This window comes from Lissotriton vulgaris, chromosome 2_1, assembly GCF_964263255.1.
Source record: "Lissotriton vulgaris chromosome 2_1, aLisVul1.2, whole genome shotgun sequence".
Taxonomy (NCBI): Eukaryota; Metazoa; Chordata; class Amphibia; order Caudata; family Salamandridae; genus Lissotriton; species Lissotriton vulgaris.
In genome coordinates this window covers 228174668-228198290 of record NC_141687.1, presented here as the reverse complement: position 1 = coordinate 228198290, position 23623 = coordinate 228174668, and the positions used below count along the sequence as shown (strand labels likewise).

General features: G+C 44.6%; 1 protein-coding gene across 4 annotated transcripts in view; it reads right to left on the bottom strand.

The window, feature by feature from the left end:
- The window catches only part of ATP2A3 (ATPase sarcoplasmic/endoplasmic reticulum Ca2+ transporting 3), a 504701-nt gene that overhangs the window by 180838 nt on the left and 300240 nt on the right, over nucleotides 1-23623 (bottom strand). For all 4 annotated transcript variants that reach the window (XM_086954808.1, XM_086954806.1, XM_086954807.1 and 1 more), the window contains one exon: nucleotides 22421-22885. In XM_086954808.1, the coding sequence (XP_086810934.1) occupies nucleotides 22421-22885 (465 nt within the window). The remainder of the gene's footprint in view (nucleotides 1-22420; nucleotides 22886-23623) is intronic.

Genomic DNA, 23623 nt, shown 5'->3' with positions numbered 1-23623 from the left:
CTCATCCTCCTCGACCTCTCCGCAGCCTTCGACACAGTCTGCCATAGCACCCTTCTACAGCGCCTCAAAAACATCGGAATCCAAGGAAAAGCACTGGAATGGATCACCTCGTTCCTCTCCGGAAGAACCCAGAGAGTCCGCCTTCCACCATTCAAGTCAGAGGCTACTGAAGTCATCTGCGGCGTACCTCAAGGGTCCTCACTCAGTCCCACCCTCTTCAACGTTTACATGAGCCCCCTCGCGGCCATCGCACGCCAACATAACCTCAACATCATCTCCTACGCCGACGACACTCAACTGATCCTATCACTCACCAGAGACCCTAACACGGCCAAAACCAATCTACACGAAGGAATGAAAGAAGTAGCCGAATGGATGAAGCACAGCCGTCTGAAACTGAATTCAGACAAAACAGAAGTCCTCATCTTAGGTACCTCCCCCTCTGCCTGGGACGACTCTTGGTGGCCAGAGGCCCTGGGAAAAGCACCCATCCCGACGGACCACGCACGGAACCTGGCGTCATCCTGGATTCCTCACTCTCGATGAACAGACAAATCAACGCCGTTTCTTCATCTTGCTTCAACATTCTTCGCATGCTCAAAAAAACATTTCGCTGGATCCCTACCGAAACTAGAAAAACAGTCACCCACGCTCTGGTCACGAGCCGACTGGACTACGGAAACACCCTCTACGCCGGCACCACCGCAAAACTCCAGAAAAAACTACAACGCATCCAGAACGCCTCAGCCAGGCTCATATTAGACATCCCGCGTAAAGAACACATCTCTGATCACCTGAAAAACCTCCACTGGCTCCCCGTCAATAAGAGGATCACTTTCCGGCTCCTAACCCACGCACACAAAGCACTCTACGAAATCGGTCCCGAATGCCTAAACACACGACTATCCTTCTACACCCCCTCCCGCCAGCTACGATCCTCCAACCAAGCCCTTGCCACTGTACCTCGCATCAACAAAACCACCATGGGAGGTAGATCCTTCTCCTATCTAGCAGCTAAAACTTGGAACTCACTTCCCACTCACCTTTGCCTTACTCAGAACCACCTAGCATTCAGAAAGCAACTCAAAACGTGGATATTCGACAAGTAACTCCCCACCCTTCTTCAAGCGCCTTGAGACCCTCTGGGTATGTAGCGCGCTATACAAATTTTTGACTTGACTTGACTTGACAAGTAAACATAACACCATCAAGAAAAACACTTGATGTTCAAATAAATAAATAAGTAAAAAACAATTATCACTCATTACATTTTCCATATGAAGACCCATAATTCATTAAACAGAGCATCACATCACAAAGTGTCTATTTAAAAAATTTCACCACAGGTAAGAAGGTGGAGGAAAGGTCCAACTATGTCTGTACTTTATTTCTTCGCCTGATAACTCATATTTTGTAAAGATAGGCTTCCACACACTTAAACACCTCAGATCCAAGATTGCTATTTATAGCAAACGCGTGAAACAACCAAAGGAGGACTTTAACTACATGTAGTGATTAGTACCATTGTATAATGTACAAAATATGGTGCGACAGAGTGAAAAGGACATGATTCTGACGAGCTCAGACATATGTGCAAGAGGCTGTGAATATATGATCTGCTATGTTGATCTGTCTAGAACACTAATCACCCGAAAGGGTAATGCTTGAGCAAGGTGTGTGGTCCAAAGGTGCTTATATGAAAAGCCAGGTCTTCAGCTTCTTGCACAAATCAAGAAGTGAGGAGGAGACTCTGATGTGTTGAGGGAGGTTGTTCCATGTCTTGGGTGCGATGTAGGAGAATAAGCGACCTCCAGTTTCGCTTTTACAGATACTGGAAGGGTGTGCAAGTGAGAGTGAAGCAGAGCGTAGGTGTCTGGTGGGATAGTGAAATTGTATGCAGCTGTTCAGGTATTCTGGTCCTGGTTTGTGTAGGGCTTTGTACGTGTGCCTGAGATATTCGAATTGGCTGTGCTTGTGAATGGGGAGCCAGTGAAGCTTCCTGAGGGGGTGGTGTGTTGTGGGTGCAACGTGGGAGGTCAAGTATGAGTTTTACGGCTGCGTTCTGGATGGTCTGGAGTCTGAGTAGGAGATCTTTTGAGATATATATATCTGTATTTGATACTCTGGGTTGCAAAGGGTCTCTTACAAAAATACATTAAAGTTTCAACAAATTTCACTTCTATAGAAAATAGCATGTTGACCTTCGACATACTTCCTAAATTGTCTGCTTCAATATATCACATTTTGAGGCAAGGCTGGACTAGGATGTCAAAAGTGGGGCATAGGTCCCAGTGCAAAGAAGGAAAATGGACACCCCCATAGGCATGCGTCAAGTGGTAAAAATCAGATAGAATTAGGGTACCTTGTCTCCTCACGTCCCTGGGCCCTGGTTCTACTGCACCTGCTGCATCAATGATAGCTATGTCCCTGGAAGTGAATGCAGCCAACCACTGCAGCGACAATGCAGTGCTAGCAAGCCCAATGCTGGCTAAAATTAGTGTGTTGGGTGAAGGCACTATGGAGTGTCCCCTCCCATCAAGATATTTTTGGAGGGTTTAAAGTAGTGCAAGTTATATTTTACAGCTCACCTTTTAAACTACACTAGAAATACAAAGGCCTGCACACGGTTCTGAAGAAAAAAGCTCTGTATATCGGAACTACAGGGCCTGTCACAGAACAAAATATTATCAAAAAAGTTAATCATGTATGGCCATGTAGTAAAATAGTGCGCTGCAGGCAAGCGTGTTTTTGGGGGCCAGGAGGCCTGCCTCAAGATGCCAAAGGCCACTGTTCTCCAGTCTATGACTATCTTTCCCTAGGCCTAGTCGTCCCTGCCCAGGCAAGTACCTGGGCCGGACTGGCATTTGCGGGCACCTGGCATTTCCCCGGTGGGCTGGAGGGGTGGGGGCCTGTTTTGTGGCCACAGAGGGCCGCTTTTCTTACAGAGTGTCGGTTTTGTAAAATCGGCCCTCTGTAAGAAAAGCGGTAGCAGTGCTTTGCGGTTAACAACCCTCTCCCCTCCAGTTACCAGGGCCGGTGGAGAAGCAACCTGCCAGGGCTGGTTGCTGGTCTCAGTCCGGCCCTGGCAAGTACATGCCACACTGCATAGATTGCATAGATGAATGCTAGTGCCTGCTTACACCATTTGGCTCAACTGACGTAGGTAGACTCATTGACTAGTCTCCATGCTTCAAACTGGGATTTCCCAGAGGTATTCTTCCCAAGGCTCCATTCTGCACTATTTATTTGTACCACTTCCCCTTTCAAAGCCCACTGACGTATCCACGTTTTACGTATCAACGTCACAAGAAGCTAAAGAACAGACTCATTTCCTGAAGGGAACAGCTCTGTCCGTTAGACAGGACAATGCTTCTGAAGCTGAACCTAAATGGTACCAGCGTACCTATTATATTACCTATTTATGTTAACAAAAGGTCTTGAAACGAAGCACTTAAACTATTTACAGGCGGACACAAAAAGAAACAAGAAGCAAAAAAAAAAAAAAAAAGGATTAAAATTCCTCCATAAAAGTGTCCCGTTATTGGCCTTCAGAGTGATGTCATCGAAATCTAGGTTGACATGTCCCGGAGCTCAAGTGGCAGTCAGAAGAGGAGAAATATTTTCCATAAGGATATAAAAGGAAATACTAAATGCGTTCTACTCTCGGCCTCCACCATTACCAGCGAGCCCTTAGCTTTGTACGAGAAGCAATTAAATATGGTTTTCCAGGCGTCCTAATTAAATTGCTTTCTACCCTAAACAACCACCGGCAATCACACGCCACAAAGCGAGCCTTGTTCGTTCTTGGCAAGGCAAGGCCTGCCGCCTCAAGCCCCGCCTGCGAGGCCTGCTGAATGCGGAACTTGGTTCTGCTCACAGGCACCCGGTTCCTGGTTTGTGTGGCTGCGGGAGTCCACCCAGGCAACAAGCAGCATTTTACATGCATCGAAAAACACATTCATTAAAGGGCTCATAGCACATGACCAGTAGATATACAGGCTCATTATTTTGTATATATTTTCTTGTCATTGAATGCACTTCTTTACTAAACAGTTACCAAACAAAATCAATTAAAAGCAAGACATCAAATGCATCAGCAGTTTCTTTGAATTGCCTGGAGGGAATTGTTGCGTCATTTCCTGCATTCTGTTTATCACTTCATTTAATGTCGGTTCATTTCTATACAAATGCGAAACTTTTTCTTCTTTTATCCCTCCATTATCCCTTTCAATCCAAATAACTGACTAAATACATCTTTCTAATTACTTTCATATTTCACTTTACTGATTCACCAGTAATCCTTTATATGTTCTGGAGTAGCGTCAGGTGTAGTAAGCGTTGTATTGTAATTGCATTTATATATAATACAATTTCACTTCATTTCTTTCGGCAAAAATATATTCCTGGTTTGCATTTTTTGAGAATATGTGGGCTGGTGGCTAGAGCTGCTGACCTGTTCACATAGGGAAACAGGTACAAATCCCGGCTTCCACTTAACATCCTGTGATCTTGGGCAAATCACTTAATCTCCCTGGGCCTACAAATGAGGGAAAAAAGAGGAAGTAATGTGGCTCTATCGCACAGAGCTCCGATTCCCCTGGGACAAGTGGACGCTTCAAAAACTGGAAAAAGTGTAATGCTCTTGAAGCATACAGCCCAATGCCGGCAAGAATCCTCCTACAACATTAATTTTAAAATTCTTCAAGTGCGAGAATGTTCAGAATTGCCTGCTAAAAACAAAAATGGTGGGCATGAGCTCAGTCATGTGGCCTGTGTAATTAAAGGCGTGGCTTTAACAAAAACTACATTTTGTGAGTCCAATAATGAGCGCCTGACGGCTATTTTGGTAACTCTGAGCTTTCGGTTAATGCTTCCAGATCTATAACACAACAACTAAAACCAGCCAGGACTATTGGCTTTGTTAATGATTGCTAATGTTTCAATTCTGAAGTTGTGAGACTATGAGTTAAACATTACAAAGGACTGAGGAAGGTGCAGTGGTCTTCAGTGTCTCGCTTATTCCTCTGTGTTAGACATACAACCTATTTTCTCCCACATCTCTCCCACTACATCACCCCCTTTTTAATTTCTCCTGAATGCACTTCTTCCCATCTCCTTCAGTGACCACCACAAAAACACACAATGCTCTTGCTCAACTGTAAGCAATTTTTTCCAGGCGGGTACATCCTTCACACAAATTTGCACAGAATCACAATTGAATTTGGAATAGGTGACTATTGCTCTGTGTGCTCTGCAGAGAGGGCAAGGATTGGATGACCATGTACTCTGAACACCTTTCTGACCCACTGACAGGAATGGTGAGACACTCGCTCTGCCTTCAACCTCAACTCCAGAGCTCTCAATTGTGGCCGGTTATAAACACCTGGGATTGACACAGTTAAAAGTATGCACTATATGTAATATGCGACACAAAAATGCAGAAACACATCCTCAAAATAGCTAACACTTTTTTTTTTAAATGCAATTTGAAGTAGAACATGAAATATAAACAGGAACTAAATTGCTGTCATGGATTACTTGAACCTTTTTTACATTCATTTTTCAGACATCGATCACAGTTTTTGCCTTGAAAGTTAAGGACATGAATATAGGACCCGATGGAGACCCTTTCGATGTCTGTTTTTAATTACTAAAAAATCTGAGATCCGGCCCATGCCATCTGTATGCGTAGAAAGGTGGTGCCTTGGGAGATGTCAAAGTTATTCAACTTACATCACTCACGTTTATTGACCTCATTGCAAATGATGAAATCGGGTTCAAATTGTTGTTCGTGCCCAATTTCAAATTAGGAGTGGAATGCACATTTTTTTGGCCAAGCGAATTCCGCCACATTGAGCAATTTAATGATTCTCATTGGTCAGTCATTGTGAGCACTGCACGTGTTCTCACTGGTCAGTCAGTGTCTACAGTATAGGTTCACTCATCGGTAGGTCAGTGTACGCAGTGTGTGTTTTCACCGGTCAGCCAGTGTGAACAATGCCTGTGTTCTCACCGGTCAGTCAGTGTGAGCAGTGCATGTGTTCTCGCCGGTCAGTCAGTGTGAGCAGGGCATGCGTTTTCACAGGTCAGTCAGTGTGAGCAGTGCATGTGTTCTCACCCGTCAGTCAATGTGAGCGATGCATGTGTTCTCAACCCTTCAGTCAGTGTGAGCAGTGCATGTGATCTCACCGGTCAGACAGTGTGAGCAGTGCATGTGTTCTCAATGGTCAGTCAGTGTGAGCAGTGCATGTGTTCTCAACGCTTAGTCAGTGTGAGCAGTGCATGTGTTCTCACTGGTCAATCAGTGTGAGCAGTGAATGTGTTCTCACTGGTCAGTCAGTGTAAGCAGTGCATGTGATCCCAACCCTTCAATCAGTGTGAGCAGTGCATGTGATCTCACCGGTCAGACAGTGTGAGCAGTGTAGGTGTTCTCACCCGTCAGTCAGTGTGAGCAGTACATATGTTCTCAATGGTCAGTCAGTGTGAGCAGTACATGTGTTCTCACCCGTCAGTCAATGTGAGCGATGCATGTGTTCTCAACTGTCAGTCAGTGTCAGCAGTGCATGTGTTCTCACCCTTCAGTCAGTGTGAGCAGTGCATGTGTTCTCACCCGTCAGTCAGTGTGAGCAGTGCATGTGTTCTCACCCTTCAGTCAGTGAGGAGTACATGTGTTCTCAACGGTCAGTCAGTGTGAGCAGTACATTTGTTCTCACCAGTCAGTCAGTGTGAGCAGTACATGTGTTCTCAACAGTCAGTCAGTGTGAGCAGTGCATGTGTTCTCACAGGTCAGTCAGTGTGAGCAGTGTATGTGTTCTCACCGGTCAGTCAGTGTGAGCAGTGCATGTGTTCTTACAGGTCAGTCAGTGCCGGCAGTGCATGTGTTCTTACAGGTCAGTCAGTGTGAGCAGTACATGTGTTCTCACCTGTCAGTCAGTGTGAGCAGTACATGTGTTCTCAACGGTCAGTCAGTGTGAGCAGTGCATTTGTTCTCAACAGTCAGTCAGTGTGAGCAGTGCATGTGTTTTCACCGGTCAGTCAGTGTGAGCAGTGCATGTGTTCTCAACGGTCAGTCAGTGTGAGCAGTGCATGTGTTCTCATCGGTCAGTCAGTGTGAGCAGGGCATGTGTTCTCAACGGTCAGTCAGTGTGAGCAATGCATGTGTTCTCACTGGTCAGTCTGTGTGAGCACTGCATGTGCTCTCACCAGTCAGTCAGTGTGAGCAGTACATGTGTTCAAACAGTCAGTGTGAGCAGTGCATGTGTTCTCACCGGTCAGTCAGTGTGAGCAGCGCATGTGTTCTCACCAGTCAGTCAGTGTGAGCAGCGCATGGGTTCTCACCGGTCAGTCAGTGTGAGCAGCGCATGGGTTCTCACCGGTCAGTCAGTTTGAGCAGTCCATGTGTTCTCAACAGTCAGTGTGAGCAGCGCATGTGTTCTCACCGGTCAGTCAGTGTGAGCAGTGCATGTGTTCTCACTGGTCAGTCTGTGTGAGCACTGCATGTGCTCTCACCAGTCAGTCAGTGTGAGCAGTACATGTGTTCAAACAGTCAGTGTGAGCAGTGCATGTGTTCTCACCGGTCAGTCAGTGTGAGCAGCGCATGGGTTCTCACCGGTCAGTCAGTGTGAGCAGCGCATGGGTTCTCACCGGTCAGTCAGTTTGAGCAGTCCATGTGTTCTCAACAGTCAGTGTGAGCAGTGCATGTGTTCTCACCCGTCAGTCAGTGTGAGCAGTGCATGTGTCCTCAACGGTCAGTCAGTATGACCAGTGCATGTGTTCTCACCGGTCAGTCAGTGTGAGCAGTGCATGTGTTCTCACCGGTCAGTCAGTGTGAGCAGTGCATGTGTTCTCACCCGTCAGTCAGTGTGAGCAGTGCATGTGTTCTCACCCGTCAGTCAGTGTGAGCAGTGTATGTGTTCTCTATTTTGTTCACTTCAGTTACTTACTTTGAGTTACTTTAGGTTTGCTGCATCATAGTCTCTGCCATGGGGGTCAGTGGAATGCTCTTCCCAGTGCTTCTCCCGGGTTTTCATGTGTGGCCATTGTGGGGGTGTTTCAGCTAGTGTAAGCATTCTAGGAATATTGTTGACTAAACCGCTAATGGATTAGTAAGTGATGAAAAGTTTTTGAACTTCTTTTAAGTCTCTCTTCCTTGCTTCTATTAATGCGGCTGTGGAGAGCCACTGTTCCAATTATGTGTGTCTTATTCTCTTTTATATGGAAGCTTGTTTTACATTCTTCAAATGTTTTAATGTTGCCCTGGTAGAACATGTTACTCACTCTCTGGCAGTGTCCCTCCTCTTAGTGTTTGAATGTCTTTCCTTTTCTTGACGATTCGAAATCTGGATTTCCATCGATTTTGGTGCTGAAAAGGAAGTTCTTTGAACTTCCATTCATCCCGTATTTTCACTAATGTGAATATCATCTCTGATACATATGCTACTGTTGGTCTTTTGCGGTTTTTAGGCAAACAGTGCAAGTCTCTCAATGGGCGTCCCATTAGTGCCCTGTACATATGGGTCCATTAAGTTTCAGATACTCTTAATGATCGCTTATACTTCATTATCAACTGTGCACCTCTGTAGTGTACCTCAAAGTCTGAGAGGCCTTGGCCGCCTTCTATGTTATTGCATCTGATGGAAGAGCTCACTATTCTGCGTTCTTCCCCCTCCCCCCAATAAATGACTCCCCAACGTTTTGTAGTACTTGCATTTCTCATTACCTATGAGGTTGGGTAGTGCCTGGGATGTATGCAAGTTGTGCTGGGAAGTAAGTTCATTGCATGACCCACTCATTGTACAGGATCTGGACGCCACTGAAGAATTCGGTGGAACAAGCCTTGAAGCATTCACAGTCATGCAATCATTTCTACTTTAATGTATTAATTGCCCATGAATTAATCTATCCATACACCCATCAGTTCTTTCTTTGGTGTTAATATACTTCCGTTCTGTCACAAATTAATCTATCCATCTTCAGCTGCAAGGATGAGATGTAGACCAAATTTGGATATACTCATGGAGTCAATAATTCTGGATGGAAAATATTCATATTGAAACATATTACCAAACATTTTGCATTTGAAGAAGAAATTCAGTGTAGCAAGGATTATTTTTCGGCACAGTCCCCTTAGTCGTGTGTGCAACAAGTCTGTACACCAGGCAGCATCTTTCACGGGTTGTTATATATGTTAACATGTTCACTCCTTGAAACATGTCTGGCCCTGTGAATCAAAGGCTCTGTGCATCACTGTTCGCCATGTCTGACCCAGGCCCTTCTCAATTTCCCATTTTCAGGCTGAGCTTGGATTTCGAACAGCCCCCAATGGCTTTCACTGCTTTGCAGAGTACAATCCCTCTCTCAAGACTTTTGCAAGCAAAAGATTTCCGGTTATATCTATCGTATGCGTTTTTCAAAACAAGAGAGCAATGAAGACAGATCAGATATAAAGCAACTCGGACCTTGAAAGAACACTGAAACATGCCAAATATTGGTGTTGTCACACGCATCCTCAAAAGAGAAATTTCATAGCTGCATGTTGTAGACATCAGAAAGCACATTCCATTTCTTAGATGTGTAACTCAGTATACAGTAAAAACATCGTATTTTACTGGACTCACACTGCAAGTGCATCCACTATCTCAGGCTTCAGAACCAGCTTAGGGTGGTCCTCCTTTCCAAATGTCTTTTCCAGGCCGCTCTACCAGACACAGTCTTTGTGTAGAGTGATGCTGCTCATAGCAGGGTAGTCTCTAACCTGGAGCACCCACAACAGAGGCACAAACAGGTGGCAGATGTGATCAAGGAAGACAAAAGACTTTGCTTCGCCTACAGGCCCCCTCCACCTTGAATAATAGAATCTGCAATCCCACCCCACCCCTACCATCTACCAAGGCCAATGCTTTAGTAGGTCTGCCTAACACCTCCTTGCTAACAAAGTCTTCACTCAGTTTCTAAAGAGAGCCTCGTCACCATCCTCCTCACCTCAGGGTCTAGAGCTCCACCCTCCAGCCTCAGAAATACAGGCAAAACACTCCCATTGTCTGGTGTGGGTGTCCTCGCGCTCCATCCTGTGTGATTCCAAACCAAACACATACAACTGGATCTCATTTTGCTTTGTGTAATTAAAACCAAGAGCCAAACCGGAATAGGAATAATAGCTAGTAACACGACTCGTGACTAATCTTGGTCTCCGGAGCAGGGTATTGCCTGGTGTAGAGAACTTCAATGCCTCCTCAGAGGTAGTAAGCGCTACATAAATGCAACTACAGATATAATTGTAGACTCTTGTCAGACCCAGTATCAGAAGGGAAGCCCTTGATCAGCAAAACTATCACCTTTGGGAAATACTAAGAGGAAATATCTTAAAGTGTACATTAGGTTTGTGTATCAGATGGGTATCATATGTCCATCTAGAGGAGGCCAGGTGATAGCTGGAATACCTCCACTTACCGAGTTATGAGCTCTCTGCTAAGCAAAGAGGTTTGGGATTTGTATAGTGAAAATATTTGTCTATTAATACAAGGACACGCATAGGAGGGAGGATACATGTCACAAAGCATGTGGAGTGCAAGGAGCGCAGGACAATGGAACTGCCACCGAGGGTAGACGGGGAGGATTCAGGAAGCAGATAAGAGGAGCACTGAAACCTTGTTTGGAGAAGTGAATGCAGAAAATGGGTCTAGAAGTGAGTTTAGGGGAGGGCTACTACATCTGAACCAACATCTGGAGATCAATGGGTACCTTCTCACTTCCCAAAAGTACAACACAAATTTTAGGTTCCCATCATAAAATATTCCAAGGGCTGCATGCGCTTGTTATTAATAACACAATTCTATACAAAGTATTATGTATGTGGTATTTATACAGTGCAAATATAGCTGAAAGGCAACCGAACACTGTACAGGGCTAAAAGCAAAGACACAATATGCGATAGGAGAGGTTGACTGTTTGTAGATTGTTACTTTCCCCGGATGTAGTGTGTTAATGAGGTGTGTCTGCTACATGCTCCTACACCGGAGCAGGGTGGGACAATCCTGATTGATTTGTGGACATCACTCCCCTCTATTGGGCATATAGCTAAACAAGCATTGGCAAGGCCAATAGGTCTCAGCAATGCCCAAGTTATTGACCGTGTCAATAATAATGTCTTTTAGCCTTGTTTTCTAACAGCACATCTGCTGTTCAGCCTGGCTGAAAGTTAATGAAAGCCCACAATCACAGTATGTTGAGCTGATGCCGAGTCTCTTTGCCCTCCATGTTGAGTTTATTGCCCTTCCACTCCAACACAAAAAAGTGCTATGACGTGGCCTGTGCTAGCCGCATCATAAGGATTTTTTCAGTGACTTTCAGCCATGCTGGACAGCAGATGTGCTGCTAGACAACAGAGCTAAAAGACATTCACATTAACAAGGCCAATAGCTTGAGCATGGCTGAGATCTATTGGATATGCCAATGCTTGTTCAGTGTTGACAGGGTCTTCCAAAAAAAAAAAAAGCAGCAGCGACGAGGGAGTTAGTTGGGGAACGGGTCAAGCAGGGAAACAGGAGGGGATGGGCAAGCAACGACGGGAAGAAAAACCTTACTTGAAGCATGATAAGCAACAAAAATGTAATGTAACTGGTAAGCACCTAAAGCGCTCCAATGTCATTGGCTTGTGTTAAGCACACAGATAGAACACAACATGTCTCTTTGAGACAGCGCATGCACGGTCTGGCTGAAACCTAAAAAGGCTTTCTGCTTTTGTTTTTTTGTGTTTTTTCCCCCACTTCTTACAAAACTTTTTGTCTCCAGTCTGATTGTGTTGTGGCTCTGTTGTGCCAGGAGCCACCAGGCTGGTTCAGGGAATCATTGGAGTTCCATCATGGCAAGGTGAAGTGGTCATGATTCTTCAGACCTGTACATGGGTGTGCTTCAGCATGTAGGATGCCCTGAAGTGGGGCCAGTGTGGAGTCTGAATAGCAGGGCAGTGCCATTACCCAGATGTAAGAATATGGAGGTTTAAGCAGCAGTTCTGAAGTTGCTTTCTGTGAAGACTAGTTTCACTTTCTTCAATATAGAGAGCTAGTACTAGGCTCTCTTTTTGTGATGGGTTCCTTTAGGGTGAGATCGGTGCCCTTTTTTGTGATGGGTTCCTTTAGGGTGAGGTCGGTGCCCTTTTTTTGTGATGGGTTCCTTTAGGATGAGAGTAGTGCCCATAGTTAATTCAAGTCGCTTGCCAAATAGCAAACGTTCAGGTTTGAATCTGTCCAGGTTCATGTTGGTGAGCCAGGTTTGGATTAGTTGTTGCTTGTTTTTTTTGGCAAATATTAGGAATTCCATCTTGGGGAGGTTAAGCTTCAGGTGGATTTTAGACATTCAGCTGTTTAAGAGGTGCATGTACTTTTCAAGGCGTTGGGTGTCGGGAGCACAGGAGACTTCCAAATATAGTGATTAAGAAATCGTTTACAATTAAAGTATTATAAGCACCATTATATTAATTTGTTTGATATTTTAACATTAAAATATATATAACAGCTGTCCCGTGACTGCTTGGAGTTAAACCAATATAGAGGTTTGCCTCCTAGTGTTGGCAAAGACACTGTGCATACACTGACATACCCAGGTAAACTCTGCTGTATACTCTGCAAAACAGGAGGAAAACCTTTTCAAACACATAAATATATCTACTTTTACATAACAGCATATAACAAATCAACCTCGCAGTCAACACTGTGCCTGTAACTATCAGGTGAAAACTAGCATCTGTGAGACCGCAGAGACTCTCTAAAGCAAACTTTATTCCACTCACTAATATCGAACACCCAACTGTGGGTACCAAAAGTCAGTATGTTGATGATGGCACGCTAAATGTTCAAATCTCAGATGATCTCAAAATCTGAGGCCGCACATGGACTGACTCAGGAATGCACTGCTATGGATATGGTGTAACACGCTGAGCCTTAACGTGTATAAAATGGAATTCCTGCTTCTTAGGACCGGTGTGAATACAGAATTTATTGGCCTGCTCCCCTGGGTTAGTAACCCAGTTGCTGTTTCACACGATGAGCAACCTAGGAGTTACCATCAACAATGAGCTGCTGTTCGTTACACGCAAACAGCATGGCTGGAGGTTGTCATCCTGGTCCACGGCATGTCATGTCCGACACCAGGTACTCTAATGGCGTCTTTGGAGATCTATCTAAAAGAGTGTGCAAGCCCTAAAGGGTGTAGAATTATGAGGCCTGGTATACTTTGGAGCGGAGAATGATGGGCCACATTGCCGCTAAATTACTGCCACTCTATTATCTTTCCTTGAATCAGTCGACTTTAAAACCCTTGGTCTTCTCCATAAAGCTCTGTATGGCCTTGGGTCTTTATCTCCGTCAATGCTCTTCCTCCTGTGTAATCAGCCGTCCAACCTAACCTAACTTTAGATGCCCTGTTGATAAACCGCTCTCCTTCAGTGGGTTTCAAGTATTTGGAAGAAGGTTGCTACTCCCCTATCTTACAGAAGTCAATCCTTTTTACCCTATGCGTTGAAGCAAGGTATGGAAGTTTTGGACCAGACTGAGTCTGATATCCTATCTCTTTGGCAAGGTTATAGGTTACTAGTTACTTATGTATGTATGTGACTTTCCCAGCTGTCACGTCAGTCAGCGGCATAGCGAGAGTGGCACAGGTCCTCAAGTAGAGGAAATTGGACCTCCACACCCTCTGATTACGTAGTGGAGGGCAGGCACAACTGGGTACCAGACGGCCCCTTGCAGCATTGCCCATCCCTAGGGCCACTGTACCTGCAGCACTGAGGTATGCAGGCCTCTGCTGTCTGCAACCCCCTGGTCGAGTCCCTTGCGCAAGCAAGCGCTGTGAAGCAATCATAAGGGTGTGTCTGTGCTACAAACACAGCAAATAAAATACACGCACAGCTATTTACAGACGCTTTTTCTTTGCAGAGACCGCTGTTCATGAGGAATATTTTGGAGTTGATGACAGGAACTAGTTGAGAATGTGACGTCAAATGGGATGCGCATTGCTAACTCTGCCAGGAAATAATGGCAGAATAAAGACGCGCAGAGTGACGTCACAGCCCTGAATGGACTGTCTGGCAGAAGGAAGCCTCTATCCTGGAGGCGAGGAACGCCCCGAAGCATTAGGGTCTGGCAACATTTCCTCAGCCACCGCCGAGCCCTGCCCGCAGGAGGACGCACACTCCAGATAAAATGGAACTTTGCATACCATTTGTCAGGGCCAGAGGCAAACGCCGTCCAAGCCGGGCCCATATGGAGCGCGCCTGTTTACGCAGCGAGCTAACACAGGATGCCAGAGTGTCCAACGAACCCCTGCTGCGGCGATTAAGTAAATATTTAAACGTCCAGCAGGTCTGCAAAGCCATGAACAATATCCATCTTCCTCCCATTAGCGCGCTCACCTTTATTTAACCAGGGAACTCCCAGCGGCTACACATTAACAGAGGCCCCTCCCTGCGGCTGAAACGGCGGCCCGAGCAAATATCAGGAAGATTTACACTTCAGCATCCATCCCCTAATGGCGTCTGACGCATCGCAGACTCGAGGCACTTCCTCTGGAATTTAAGGAGACGACGTGTACAAACCCGGCACGAGCGCAGGGAAGCAGCAGGTTCTCGTGCGCGAGACATTGCGCCAGGTGACTTCAAGAGGTACCTGATCACCTGGGCGCTGTCTTGATATGGCGGGGTCTTTCTGCTTGCCCCCCTCCCCAGGGGTACAGGAACAAATCTCAGAGTGGGGGTGCTGCCATCAATGTTACCACACTGATGGGGATTAAGAAGCGTCGCACAAAGAACAAGAGTAGCAAATAGAGCACGCCTATTCAGCAGGAGTAGGACGGGTGCAGTGAGCAGCGGGAGTGCATTTTGGAGAAAGCATGTTGCTAAAGCATGGGTGGGAGCACATTTTCATTTAAAGGGCAGCACATTTTTAATTGAAATGGGCTCTAGGCTTCCACAAACATGTGGTTGTACTGAAAAAACTATATTTAGTGCTCAAAAGATAATTTGTGGAAATTGGATTTCTGTGAATATTTATCATTTGTGTATCACCAAGTAAAGTGGCGGCTCCTTCACTAAGGCGGAGGGGCATCAACCCCACTGCTCTGTGAGCAGTGGTTAAAGGAAAACTAAAATGATAATAACCAGCGTTAATGTGATTTTAGTTTATCGTTTCCTGGCGTAGGGAGGGGCCAGGAGGAGGAGTGGTTGCTCCACTCAAAGTGCGCATACCTGTTTGGCAGGCACTCTGGGGCCGACCATAACAGTCATGCGCGCTTTGCATGTTCTGCACCCAAGCTGCATTACAGCCTGGGTGCAGAACATGCCCAGGCCCCCATTCCCAGTCTGAGTACCAAACCATGTTGCTCAGACTAATCCCAATGCTGCTTTGCAGCATTGGGATTGGCAAGGGGAATCAGGAGCCTGCGCGCTTCCTAGTTCCTGCTTCTGAAGAGCGAGTGGTGGCAGTGAGTGGACTGAGAGGCGGGGGCCAGCGGGTGGCCGGCATGAAGGTAAGTGTTTTTTTTATTATGTATTATTTGAATTTACACACACTCCCCTCCTCCTCCCCCTGCCCCACCACCCCTGTTAATCGCAGCTTGAGTAAAGTGTCTTGATTTCTTCTGATCCTATTAAAATCTGCTTCTATCACACTTCAGAATCACAAAAAAATGTGCTTCATTGTACTTTTCAAACTACTAATATAATTTTTTATGTGTTTACTTAATTTATAGATAATTGCAAAAACAGAAAATGTGGCTGACCACGGTTAAGCACTTCAGTCTCTTGAATTGGTTTATCAGTATTAAGTTTGTGCACAAAACATCCGGAGCTAGTTATGATCATGCTTCACTCCAATTTATTTAATCTTCTGCAAAGAAACTGGAGTAAATGGTTTCTTTGAGAGCACAGGGTAATCCCAACAACCAGTAGTCAACAACAACTAATAACCACTGGATTAAGCACCAACATTGTATTCTGGAGTAGTGGGCTATGGTAGTACGGGCTATTTAAATGCAATCACAATACAATACAACCACAGAAGATACATGCAGCCCAGGAACGGACATTCAAGAGCAGATATTTTTCGCGTGCCCTCACAATGCGGACCACCACACAGAACAGCTGTGACCAATTAGGAACAGCAGAAGTTGCAGCCTTTATTTTAAAAAGTGGATTAAAAACCATGATTTGTGAACCTTATTCATTTATGGCAATAAACATGGATGACAGACACTTTCATGATGATGATTTCTGCTAGATTTTGAAAAAGATTCAGAGAAGCTGGTTTGTTGCTATTTTTATAAATGAAAGAGCACCACAGCAGAGCATGAATATTTAATAGTCGCATCAGGAAATGGATAAAAAATTATGTAATGTATTTTATCCAGCCATCATTGAGTTAGGGGATACAAAGTGGCATATCCAGTGATGGGATCATAGTCACACATGAAAATGATCTCAATACCAGGTGGTGTTACAAAGTAATCAATGTGTACTGTCACGACAGGTGGTCCCCCATGGCAAAATAAAGAGGATCTCTCACTGCATCCATGCACGAGTGAACCAAGGTAAAGCACGTCGGTTCTTTAGCTTACAATAACGCTGAAATGCTGCAAAAAATGGTGCAATGTGTATATTAACCCAAGTAGGATCTGTGTCACCTAGAACTTTGGAAGAAATGCTGCACCTTATAGGGTCCTTTAGTACATGGAAAATGCCAAGTGCTTATACATTTGCACATTTACATCTTAGCGTGATAGCCTGCAAAATTCTAATATCACATGGTTCCCAAAGACCAAATGGCATTTTCTTCCCTGTGTATATGAAATGTCATCATCACTTTCCTAGATGGCGGTAGAACATCTCAAATAATATCTTATACCATAATGTTAAGACATTCTTAGGTGAACCGGGTGATATGCGGCACAATAAAGGAAAAGTGTTCTTCTAGCTAAGTTGCCGACTATGTAAGCAAATGTCTCAAATTCTTAAAGCTGGCTTCTTCTCATGACCAAAATATGTGGTCTTGGGCCAATCACTTTATCTCAGTGTGTCATAGTTTTTTATTTGACAAATTTGATGCAAGCTAAATGCCATTTACACACAATACTGAGTGGAAGTTTAAAGTTAGTTCAGCATCTGTGGGAAGAAGTAATACATATGTTTGGGGTCTCAGGACGTTTTACTCATTGGGTGCTCAATGGCGGCAACCAATCCTTCACCATACATTGACTCCAGCACTAAGGATGTGACCAGATTTCACTTATGGAGTTAAGAAATCCTTATCTGAGTTGCATCCTGGCTTCATGTCTCCCCCACATGCTGTCTTCACACAAAGGAGTGTAGCAGCAGTAGACCCAGCCCCACCAGCTTCATTCGGCACGGGATTCAAGCCAGCAAGGATTACTAACAGTGAAGAAGTAGGTGGTGATAATGATCCAGGCATCCACTGGGCTCGATAATTAGTCTTTTTTAACCATGAATTGTCATGGAGGATAATTAGAAGTGCCATGAGAATTTAAGATGTGTTTGTGGTCTCCTGTTACAGTGCATACCAGAATTACAAGTCATGCAGTGATTCCTTCATGAGGAATTTGCCAGAAGCACTGAACCTTGCACCTCTGCAATTTACCTCAAGGCAGTTTTGGCAGCTCAAACCTACCAAAACCTCAAGAGGGAACATGCTTGCTAATTACTGATACATCAAAAATGTTTCCGGGGAAGCAATAAACTCCACATGCTGCTTCCCATTTTGGAGGGCAAACTCATTATTGGTTCAAATTAGTGCACCTAGAAGTTATAAACCCGGGAGTGCTACGTTTTACCTGGTGCTAAAAATATCGAACTCCCACAGTGTTTACTTTGAGCCGATTTACGGTGGTGGCCACGGGCACTGGTTTTTGGGGGCCGCCACTTACTTTTCTGAACCAGACACTTACCCAGAGCAAAGGAGGGAAAACAAGCAAAGTAGAAAGAGGGAAAAACTGAAACAAAGCGAGAAAGCAGGGACATGCAAGAGTCAGATGAAGGGGTAGGGGGGAGTGTCTGGACGTGGATCACTGAGGCCTGGGTGGATGTGCGCCGACATTGGATTGGACCGGCAACAGACTTCTGAGCAGAGCTGTGGGCACCGGCACTCTTTCTTTTACAAATTAAGCACTGCCCCACAAACCCCAATTCGGGGCATTCGTACTCTGGGTATTAGAAGAGTGTTAGAGTTCCACTTCACTGTTCTGCCACAATGTATCGCTTGGTTGAACTAATACGTCAAAGAAGAAATACAACGTGCCTCCCTCTGCGGCCCCGGGCAGCCGGACCGGCCGCCCCGCTCGGCATCACTTTGCATTTCACTGGTTAATGAATTATCCTCCAGTTTGAGATTCGCCTCCCCCGTCTGGCTTCAGAACTCTCCTGTTTAATGTCGTTATCCGCCCACTCCTTTCATTATGCAGATGTAATACGGGCCACTTGTTCTGCTACAGTACGTCACCAAGGAAACTACACATCCAAGGGAGCAGCAGGCAGCCCGAAGGCACAGCACCCACCCGCGGCTGACAAACACCGCTCGCGTGCTCTGGACCCGAGGTGCAGAGACCAATCACCTTCAGAGAGCACAGCAGGCACGTGAATGCTCATCCTTCACAAACCCCAGCACCCAGACAATCCCAAGCCAGCTCAAACACAAGGCTACATGCAAAGCACAACAATCAGCATCAAACCAACACGAATCAGATGCAGCATTGCTATATACATAGAGCAGGGATAAACAGAACAGAAGGAAGTCATCTAGAGTCAGCAGAAATCTACTGGCCTTGGGTGGTCTAAAGGGGAGAACACCAGGTATGTAAATGGCTTAGAAAGCTACAAACAAGTTTCTTGCATGCTAAACTGGCATAGTCGTTCAGTGAGTTGAACGTTCACTGCTTCTCTGGAGAGCAGGCTCGGCCTTTTGAGGTCGCTGAATCAAGTACCATCAGATTGGGCAATCGCTTAGTAATGGGAGAAGTGTAGTATGAAGATCGCACATGTGGGTTAAAGCACCCCCTACTCTACATTATGAGGATATTGCAAGTCGCAGAGGAGTTCCTTGACCCTATACAGAAGCTAAGAAAAAGGTAGGGTTCTTTTGCTATGTCATGGAACTCCAAGGTGACTTGAAAAATCCTTATAATGCGTGGCAGGGGTACTTTATGACTTATAATACATGGGAACACCATCACCCTCCCACAAAACTCTGAAATCCACGTGCAAGAGATAGGATAGTTGTAAACATGAAAAATAAAATTAGGATCACTAGAGGAAAATCTAGGCACACCTAAAAGCAGTTATATATTTGATGCAAAAAGATATTAGAAACAATGTAATAAAAGTAAAATCTAAAAAATGTGATAGCTCAGAATGTTCAGAAACATGCACAGAGATTCTGGCCTAGATGTATCAAGCCTTTTGCGATTCGTTAAGGCCGAAATTCGCAGAATTTCGGCCTTAAGGAATCGCAAACGGACATTTAGCATCTTTTGAGATGTATCAGAAATTAGCAAAATAAGGAATCGCAAAAAATTGCGATTCCTTATTTTGCATATGCATTTAAGGAATCGCAATTTTGCGATTCCTTAAATGGCATGTATGAAACTTTCTTAAATTGCAAATTTGGGTTAAGGAATCGCAAATTAACACCAATTTGAGGTTCGTGTTAATTTGCGAAATCCTTTTAAAAAACAAAATATGACTATTTTGAAGGTGGCATGTGACACACATACATGCCCTTAGGGCATGTATGTGTGCCATATGCACACACATGTAAGTTTCAGGGGTGCAGCAGGGTGTCCATGAGACACCCCTGCACCCTTGAAATAATTCTCAAATTGCGATTAGCCTCCTGGCCCATAGGAATGCATGGGGAATTATTCCTTATTTGCGAATTCGCAAATAAAGATAAATAAAGAATCGCAAAAAAAATGCAATTTTTTACATACATTCCATTTTGCGAATTCTAAATAGCGATTCGCAAAAAATCGCTATTTAAGATTCGCAAAATGGAATCTTGATACATCTAGGCCTCTATTTTTGCTTTGATTACCAAGGAAAGGCTACTTTCCTTTTCCTTTTGTAAAATGCAGTTTTAATTATGCTTTGTGCTTGCTTCCCCCTGCCTCCCTTGCTAGTAGCAGGCACTGTGGCATCAGAACTCAACTATAATAAATTAGTAATTGAGAGACTACTTCATTTCTTATTAGAGGTGACTATGTGCGTCAAAAGTCGCCTGCAATAAAGGAAATTAGAGACAGATTTTTTTTTTACAAGGATTGCAGGCTCTCATATATTTATAGAAATATTATTGAGCCTTAAATAAAATCCAGGAAAAACCAAAGCTGTGTTCTCTATTCTTCCTCTAAACACTTCAGCCAACTATGGACTATCTCACTAAACACAACCCAAGAGGTTTGCAACAAGAAGAGAACAATCCCTCGCAAAGTCAATAAGTTTGGCCTTGCAAGCTGGCACTTTTGTTTTGCAGTGATGCAGTGTGATGAGGAGCAGCAAGGCCTACACACACAAAAATTGCAAAGCCAAACAAATATTTAAATTAAACAAGAAATGAAAGTAGAGATTGGTCCACATGACCTGTCGTGTAAGTAGACCCTATTTTCTAGGTGAATAAGCACATGTTCACAACCAAAATGTCGTCATTCGCAGAGAAGGGAGCCAAAGGTGTATATTTATTGCAGAAATGTTATCATAGTTCAAGTCAACCATGTGATTAATGTGATTTTTAGCGCCTGTATAGTAAGCGGGTGTTTAACTTCTTGATGTGTTTTTTTTCGAACTAAATCGATAAATGTCCTTGCATACTATCACGATTACCAGTGACAGTGCTAGTTAGGGTTACGTGAAGTAATTCCATCACAATAATGACCCTGCAGTGTGCCAGCGTTGTTCTTCATATGGTTCCCCCTACCTACTATGATAGTGTCAGAGACAGGGGTTTAGCTCGGGAGGCTGTGCTAGTGTTTGAAGCCGACAGTCAGTGTTTGGATTCATTTAACACAGTTTAAGGTGAAGTGGAGTACAGGATGCCGAGGCCGGTGGTCATCTCTCTTGCAAGATTAACTCTGCCTGCTGAGTTCTGGGCAGTATCCCACAAGATTAAGGTTGTGTTATTTCCAAATATGTGCACCATTACACAAGGGCCAACTCAAACCCACAAGGATCATTAAGTAGGTTATTAAAATCTTTCCAAGCAACCAGCTGTAGCAAGCACAACACCCACTACAATCCTCAATATCACAAGACACTGAATCACTAGCAAAAGCAATGAAATCGGCCTCCCATGTGAAGCAGGCTGAGACACTGTAGCCACCACCAAAAAACATGAGCCCAAACATAGAGCACCTCGATGCACACTGGAGCACAACACAAACAAGAGAGAAATTCGTAAACTCAAAAAACAATGACTAAAAACACTGTTGATGGAAAGTCTTGCAACACAAAAATACAAGATACAAAAGCTGCAAAGAGTGCCACACCAATACTTGTTCTAGCTTGAACATCAGCATTACATTAGTCAACAATGTTGCCATGGATCTCTTCAAGGCAGTGAAAAACTGCATTAGCTCTCTTCTTACCCAATACAACATTTACTACAGAAATCCACATACATAAGCCAATCCTTCCTTTACTAGATTACAAGCCTCTCACACAAACCAGCCAACAACACAATATCACCTTGGCACATCACAACCGGACACAATGTCTAAAAAGTCTGTAGCTGATCTCCAAAACATTATCAACTCATTAAAAGCTTCCACTACAAGGACATCAAGCCGCCCTTCTTCAACAACATCCTCTTCAGCAGATGACCCCCAGCCTCCTCAAGTAGCTTCACAGCTACAAAAACAGCTTTGCCACGGGGTTAATTCCCCTGCGTCGTGGAGGGAAGGGGGGCCGCGCAAGGCACTGTGGTGCTCGTTATGAGCTCAGCTCGTCATGACTCCGCCCACTCCTGTGGAACGCCCGCACAGGAGGGGAATTAGCCCCGCATGGGCGTTCCTCTGCAGTTATAATGAGCTCAGCTCGTCATGAGCACAGCTCCACTGTGCCTCATGACTAACTGAGCTCGTCATATGCGCCGAGGGAGTTAATCCGGCCCTCATGGACAAGATAATGTTTAATACTACACAAAGTGTACTACATTTCTGCTATCCCCTTTCTATGCAATTGCCTACGTCCCTGCTACGTAAAAATGATGTGAACTGTATTGTCCTCTTTCTATGTTCAGAGCTCTGTTGCTTCTTTAGAATCAGTCCACACATGAAAAACAGACACACATAAAATGAGAATAAAATAGCTATACTTTAACATAAACCAAGAACAACTCTTTCAAATGGTAAAAAGGACCTGTAAACTTACCCTGCAGACAGACATCTGATTTGTGGTCAATGTTCCAGTCTTATCGGAGCAGATGACGGAAGTACAGCCCAGCGTTTCCACAGACGGAAGACTTCTCACAATGGCATTTTTCTTGGCCATGCGTCTGGTGCCCAGGGCCAAACATGTGGTTATGACAGCGGGCAGACCCTCCGGAATGGCCGCCACTGCCAGGGCCACAGCAATTTTGAAATAGTAAATTGCCCCTCTGAACCAAGATCCACCATGGACAGGATCATTGAAGTGTCCGATGTTGATGACCCAGACAGCCACGCAGATGAGGGAGATGACCTTCGAGAGCTGTTGGCTAAACTCGTCCAGTTTCTGCTGCAAAGGGGTCTTCTCGGGTTCAGTAGCGGCCATCTGATTCCTGATCTTCCCAATCTCTGTGAACACTCCTGTCGCAATCACGACCCCAGCAGCCTTACCAGCGGCAATGTTGGTACCCTGAAAGAAGAACACATTATTAAATCTACCATAAGGCAAGAAGATAACTATATTTCCAACTTCAGTGATTTAAATGTACTCAACGAGTGAGGACCAGGCATCAACATATTTGAAGCCTCCTTTTACCTTCAGTTTCCCCCCGCCCATCACCCTCCGGCTCTTAACCAATGGCTTGCATATCATGACATTCTTGGCACCCTTGTTGTTTATTGCTTATTAAGGAATATACTTTCATCTGCCAACGTACTGTCATCACTGCATATAACATTTCACTTCACCTTTACATCCCTTTGGTCCCAAATATCAGGTTCACATACAGCCCACCAGTAGAACTGCCGGGACAAAACAAAAATGTAAGTCTTGGTTTCCAAAAAAGTAATGCAAGAAAAGGAAGTGCTGCAAAATATAACTTATTTATCAAAACAACAAAAGGTCCTGAGCAAACGAGAATAAAGAAAACTTGATATATATAGATCACAATGGAACTCTATATAGTCTTAAAATTCCATGACCAGCCGGCCAAGGAATATTTATTGATTCGATTGTTTTATAATGTCAAAGTTACGGCAATTAACCCAAACAGTAAGGGTTAAATTGGGGCACAGTCCTGTGCCATCCAAGAAAGGGGAGGGCAAGAGGGTAAAGGTAAGTGGGGAAAGTTATCAGGCAAACAAAGTGAGCTGACAGGTCACTGGCATTTAGTATACATTTAGCAGTGTATCCTGAAGTCATTCATAC